The 7,231-nt window shown below is 48.3% G+C and overlaps 1 protein-coding gene across 1 annotated transcript; it reads right to left on the reverse strand.

Moving 5' to 3' along the window:
• Positions 1-274: 274 nt before the first annotated feature.
• LOC308163317 (ornithine decarboxylase-like) lies at positions 275-6,832 on the reverse strand. Its single transcript, XM_080537514.1, has 9 exons — positions 6,706-6,832; positions 5,868-6,041; positions 3,578-3,750; positions 3,096-3,312; positions 2,904-2,987; positions 2,600-2,756; positions 2,367-2,482; positions 1,815-2,029; positions 275-442 (listed from the first exon to the last, which is right to left on the reverse strand). Exons 1-9 carry the CDS (start codon positions 6,805-6,807, stop codon positions 394-396), a joined length of 1,287 nt encoding a protein of 428 aa, XP_080393640.1. The 5' UTR covers positions 6,808-6,832; the 3' UTR covers positions 275-393.
• Between the last annotated feature and the right edge of the window lie 399 nt (positions 6,833-7,231).

Genomic DNA, 7,231 nt, shown 5'->3' on the forward strand with positions numbered 1-7,231 from the left:
TCGTAAGGTCGCTGGTTCGATCCCCGTCTAAGGAGGGAGCTTGCTTGAGCAAGGCACTTAACCCCTAACTGCTCCAGGGGTGCAGACTATGGCTGACCCAGGGCCTAGAGCAAAAATACACAATTCCAACAATTGACTGACAAGTTTATTCATTCAACCCATAAAATATAATATATATAATATAAAATCAAACCCACATGTACATATATTTATGTTGTTTAAACTTCAGGCAGGAAGAGCGGAACAATAAAATAAAAACATTTGGTAAATAACAGCAGCCTGAAGTGTCAGTGTGGTGGTCTAGAGCACGGTGGTGGGGCAGGGCTTGGCTGGAGACAGCTCCAGGCTGGTCTCCCGGCCACAGCAAGACGGCACGCCGCCCGGGCACGTCTCCTACACAGGAGTGGGCATCCCCTGGGCACGGACCTGCTGCACACACTGCCTGCAAGGACCAGGAGAGACATGAGAACACACACCAGGAGAGACATGCGAACACAGACCAGGAGAGACACATGAGAACACAGACCAGGAGAGACACATGAGAACACACACCAGGAGAGACATGCGAACACAGACCAGGAGAGACACATGAGAACACAGACCAGGAGAGACACATGAGAACACACACCAGGAGAGACACATGAGAACACACACCAGGAGAGACATGAGAACACACACCAGGAGAGAGACATGAGAACACACACCAGGAGAGACATGAGAACACAGACCAGGAGAGACACATGAGAACACAGACCAGGAGAGAGACATGAGAACACAGACCAGGAGAGACACATGAGAACACAGACCAGGAGAGACATGAGAACACACACCAGGAGAGACACATGAGAACACACACCAGGAGAGACACATGAGAACACAGACCAGGAGAGACACATGAGAACACACACCAGGAGAGACACATGAGAACACACACCAGGAGAGAGACATGAGAACACACACCAGGAGAGACACATGAGAACACACACCAGGAGAGACATGAGAACACAGACCAGGAGAGACACATGAGAACACAGACCAGGAGAGAGACATGAGAACACACACCAGGAGAGACACATGAGAACACAGACCAGGAGAGACATGAGAACACACACCAGGAGAGACACATGAGAACACACACCAGGAGAGACACATGAGAACACAGACCAGGAGAGACACATGAGAACACACACCAGGAGAGACACATGAGAACACACACCAGGAGAGAGACATGAGAACACACACCAGGAGAGACACATGAGAACACACACCAGGAGAGACATGAGAACACACACCAGGAGAGAGACATGAGAACACAGACCAGGAGAGACACATGAGAACACACACCAGGAGAGACACATGAGAACACAGACCAGGAGAGACACATGAGAACACACACCAGGAGAGACACGAGAACACAGACCAGGAGACACATGAGAACACAGACCAGGAGAGACATGAGAACACAGACCAGGAGACACATGAGAACACAGACCAGGAGAGACACATGAGAACACAGACCAGGAGAGAGACATGAGAACACAGACCAGGAGAGACATGAGAACACAGACCAGGAGAGACACATGAGAACACACACCAGGAGAGACACATGAGAACACAGACCAGGAGAGACACATGAGAACACACACCAGGAGAGACACATGAGAACACAGACCAGGAGAGACACATGAGAACACACACCAGGAGAGACACATGAGAACACAGACCCACACAGGTTTTAAAAAGCCAAATTACAGACAAAGACGACCCTTGAGATGAGTGTGTTCTTCACTGGGCTGCCAGTCCGTCAGACCTACCAGGCGGAGCGGGACATGATGTAGTGGATGTCGGGTTTCTGGAAGCCGTTGAAGGTGGAGGAAGCAGCGACGGTGTACGCCCCCATGTTCTCAAACAGCATCCAGTCTCCCTCCTGCATGTCGGGCAGGTCACACTGCTCCACGATGCGGTCCAGCCTGTCGCAGGTCGGCCCCCAGATGCTGCAGGGGTACATGCGCTCGTCTGGCTTCGGCTTCTGAGAGGGAGGGAGGGAGAGAGAGAGAGAGAGGGAGGGAGAGAGAGAGAGAGAGGGAGGGAGGGAGGGAGGGAGAGAGAGAGAGGGAGGGAGGGAGGGAGAGAGAGAGAGGGAGAGAGAGAGAGAGAGGGAGAGAGGGAGAGAGAGAGAGAGAGAGAGAGAGAGGGAGAGAGGGAGAGAGAGAGAGAGAGGGAGAGGTTATAAAGAGCAGAGGCTTCAAATCCTGTCCACCGCGAAAACGCAGAGAAAGGAGGTAGCCCGCTGACGTCTCGTTAAAATATTCGGCTCACGAGTTCAATTTGTTGGGTTGGTTGCAGAAAGAGCGTGGGTCTCTCACCTTGTGCAGCGTGGGCAGGCAGACTGCGTGGTCGTACAGGATGCAATTGAAGGAGCCGTACACGCCGTCGTTCACGTAGTACATCAGCGTGCGGTCGCTGCTCCCCTCGTCTTCCTCTGCGGGAGGAAGGACACATTATGGTCATTGATCAGGAGAACATTCTGTTACCTACGAGGCCAGCAGCCGTGACTCTGCATTGGCTGCTGGTTTCTCTGCAGACCCGAGGCTCGTACCGTCTGACAGCTCGTTCATGATTACTTTCTTAGCGATGATGTTCACCGCCAGCGTGTAGGCGGAGGCCACGTAGTAGCGGCCCGGCTCGGCGATGATCCGGACTCTAGGGTCTGCCGGGAAATACTTGTCCAGCGCCGGGTTGATCACCGCGGCGATCTACGGAAGAGAAGCAACGACAGCTAGGATCAGAACCGACCCGACACCAGGTGACTCAAAAAAAGAACCCGTTGGAAAAAATAAAGTTTGTTTCTTTTCTCTGGTACACGCTTTATAAAACGACGCATTCTCAACACACAGACGTACCTCCTCAAACTTCAGCTTGGTGTCCTCAGACCCGGGGAACCCTCCGCCGATGTCCAGCAGCCTCATGTTGAAGCCCACCTCCGCCTGCAGAGACCAGAGAGACAAGAGTTAAAGCTGCTGGAGGCCAACCGTGTTCTCCTCTCTGCTCATTGGCTACTGGGAGGGGACGGGCGACGGAGCAGAGGGACTCACCGCCATGTCAAAGATCACGCGGGCGTCAGAGATGGCCTGGCTGTAGGTGTCGGGGTCGGTGCAGCCGCTGCCCACGTGGAAGCTGACCCCCACCACGTCCAGGCGCAGCTCCATGGCGCGCTCCAGCAGCCCAAGGCACGCCTTCAGGGTGGCGCCGAACTTGACGCTCAGCCGACACACGGCCTTGGAGTCGTCTGTGGCGATGCGCAGCACCAGTCTGCACAGAGGAGAGGTTTAAAACGTCAGGAGGCGCAAACGTGTTCAGCATCCCGGGGATGACGAGAGCGGGTTGGAAAACAGGTCTGCTGCCACAGAGCCACAGAGACATGTCACATCCCAATGAGAGGAGAGGAGACGGAAGTCAGAAAGGTTGTGTATGATGGTTGTGTATCCCAGAGTCTACCGTAAAGATGTTGACATGGGAGTCTTTACTGTCAGTCAACTGAGTGATGTGGTGTTGTTGACACGGGGTCGTCTCTTACTTGGCATTGGAGTGGCAGCGGGCGACCTTCATGAGCTCCTCCTCGCTGTCGAAGGTCATCATCTGGACACCGTGAGCCGAGGCGTACTTAATCTGGGACACCTGCTTGCAGGGGTTGGCATAGATGATCCTCCCAGGCTCCACCCCCAGAGACTGGACCAGGTGGATCTCAGTCTGGTGGGACAGAGAGAGACCGGGTCAGTACAGAACACTGGCTCACAGTTTGAGTCAACACACTAGAGAAAGGAAAACATTTCTTGTCTCAAAATAAAACGTTTGTTGCCACTACATTTAGGCAATTATTATTGGATTTTGATTCGGGTTTAAACAAACAGAAGATCCGACAACAGTTTGTAGCACGTTTTAATGTGCTTTTTGCTTGGAAAGCTAACTCAATGAAAGGACTATCGTCTCATTAACCCCTGTTACGACACTCTCACATGAACACCAACCAGACAGACACGCTACACTGTACCCACACTCCAGTGGAGGCTGGTGACTTCCAGAATTGAGGAGGCCAATTTTTTTTCCGCTTGCTCGCTTCAAAATAAAACTGTTCAATAAATCCTAAATGTTGTCTACCTATTCGATGTATAAATCGCGCCAGAATCTCGCCGACTTCCGAGGTCATTTTAAGCAAAGGTATTTGGCCAAATGAGCTATTATTTATTATATATTATATTAGCCACTATGGAGAGTGTTTCTTTGACTGAAGTGACTGGCGAATTCTCAAAATGGCTTCATGTGATTGGACGAACAAAATGTCAATCTTTCAGCCCTGGAGTCAATGCATGGTGAGGCCAGGCCTCCGTTGCCCACCCATTTTCAGTGATTTGGCCAATCACATATTGCCATGAAAAAAATTGCATTACATTGACTTCTATGAGAAACCACTTTCCTGGGGAGGCCTGGCCTCCCTCAATACAAACGGATAGGGATTCTGGCCTGTAGGTGCTTTACAATTGCAATATTGGGTTTTAGCCATGGAAATATTCTGATTTATGAACAAAACGGAAATAATAATAATATTAAAACAAATTAAATATGTTTTTTGTTAAATAAATAAATAAATAAATATAATTATTGCTTTTTTAAATCTCTCTCTCTTCTCTCAAATTATTGGGGAGGCCAGGCCTCCTCCACCTCTATGGAGGAGCCTCCACTGCCACACTCCCATCTCAATACAGGTCCAAAGATACTGTAATGGGTATATGTTGTATATGTTGAACACTCCAATGAGAAGATAACCCTCAAAACTCAAGGGCTTTGGAGACAGTGCCTTTTCACGAGCTGCACCCCACCTCTGGAACTCTCCCCCTCAACCACTCAGAGACTCACCCTCACTCTCCACTTTTAAATCCCACCTCAAAACCTACCTGTTCTCCCACGCATACAACCTCCCCTACCCCTAGCCATCTCCCCTAACCCTGCCACCCCCCCCCTCCCCCCCTGGACATGCATACAACCTCCCCTACCCCTAACCATCTCCCCCAACCCTGCCACCCCCCCCTGGACATGCATTAAACCTCCCCTACCCCTAACCATCTCCCCTAACCCTGCCACCCCCCCTCCCCCCCTGAACCTTGCTGCGTTACTGTGTTCCCCGTTCGTTAACTCTGTGTTCTATGTGTCATGTTATCTGTTGTTAACTCTGTGTTCTATGTGTCATGTTATCTGTTGTTAACTCTGTGTTCTATGTGTCATGTTATCTGTTGTTAACTCTGTGTTCTATGTGTCATGTTATCTGTTGTTAACTCTGTGTTCTATGTGTCATGTTATCTGTTGTTAACTCTGTGTTCTATGTGTCATGTTATCTGTTGTTAACTCTGTGTTCTATGTGTCATGTTATCTGTTGTTAACTCTGTGTTCTATGTGTCATGTTATCTGTTGTTAACTCTGTGTTCTATGTCTCATGTTATCTGTTGTTAACTCTGTGTTCTATGTGTCATGTTATCTGTTGTTAACTCTGTGTTCTATGTGTCATGTTATCTGTTGTTAACTCTGTGTTCTATGTGTCATGTTATCTGTTGTTAACTCTGTGTTCTATGTGTCATGTTATCTGTTGTTAACTCTGTGTTCTATGTGTCATGTTATCTGTTGTTAACTCTGTGTTCTATGTGTCATGTTATCTGTTGTTAACTCTGTGTTCTATGTGCTCATGTTATCTGTTGCTTGTTGTTTCTGTGTTTTCTGTTTTTCCCATATTGTCAGCGTCTTTGAGCCCCGGCTATATAAATACAATGAATTATTATTAATCCAATATGTGCTATAATGAGCCTGTAGAGACGGACCTTGCTGGCGCAGTCGAAGCCTGCTCCCAGGGAGGCCAGGGTCATGAGGAGGGCCAGGCTGTCGTTGCACTTGACGGCGTAGAAGGGCGTGACCCGGGGCATGGCCTGGGCCCAGCGCAGGTGCTTCTTCAGCACGTCTCCCAGGTCGCACACGTAGAACGCATCCTTATCATCCTGAAACACAGAGACACCAGGGTCAGCAACCTGAGCTGCAGCAACACTATCAGAGGTACCAAACCTGGACCTCGTACACTTCTGATACCAGGAACCCATACAAACATGACCCGTTTCCTGTACTGAATACGAGAAATGTTTTCATCCATGACTAGTTTCTCAGCTGCTCCCAGGCTGTGGAATGCTCTCCCTGACCACCTAAGGGCACCACAGTCTGTGGATGCTTTTAAACAAGGCCTTAAAACTGACCTTTTTAATAGAGCCTTTTATGAGCCTTTTTTAATTGAAAATGTTTATTGTTTTATCTTTCTTCTTGTTTTTAATTACAGATTTGAGATTTAGAGACTGAGCACTTTGAGATTTCTTTATGTAAAGTGCATTACAAATAAAATGTATTATTATAGTTTACTATTATGAGTGTGACGAAGCATTTAGGTGTAATCATTTAGGTGTAATCATTTAGGTGTAATCATTTAGGTGTAATCATTTGGGTGTAATCATTTGGGTGTAATCATTTGGGTGTATCATTTGCATCATTCATTACGTTTTGATGATTAGGAAATGACGTCGTTCAAACTGGATCCAAACAAACAACGTTATGAAAAGTATAAATGAACTCAGACACCGCTAACCCACCAACACCAATGAGGCAGCAGGAACTCACCGACTGGGATGTCTCGTTGATCTTCTGCTGGACGATGTCCGCTGCACAGAAGCCCTCCTCCAGGAACTCAAAGTCAACCTCGGCGGGAATGAAAGCGTTCATGGTCGCAGAGTAACGTTTTGATTGGCCACAAAAAAAACTGTGGAGAAAGAAGAGGGGGGGGGGGGGTTATGCGAGTGCTACAACATCTTTAACCTGCCTACATGTACAAGCTGCTGTCAGCTACAGGCAATTATTTAGCCAACAGATCAGTATGTGTGCATCACACAACACACCTTTAGTCTAAATAAATGGTATGGTTGCAATTGCACTATTTTATAGACTGGTATATAAACAAATGGACCAGAGAGATGGGATCTGGCAACGTTAAACACTCACATAGACATTAAGAGAGATGGGATCTGGCAACATTAAACACTCACATGGACATTAAGAGAGATGGGATCTGGCAACGTTAAACACTTACATGGACATTAAGAGAGATGGGATCTGGCAACGTTAAACACTTACATGGACATTAAGAGAG

Source organism: Nansenia antarctica (assembly GCF_963989245.1).
Source record: "Nansenia antarctica genome assembly, chromosome: 8".
In the NCBI taxonomy this organism is placed as follows: Eukaryota; Metazoa; Chordata; class Actinopteri; order Argentiniformes; family Microstomatidae; genus Nansenia; species Nansenia antarctica.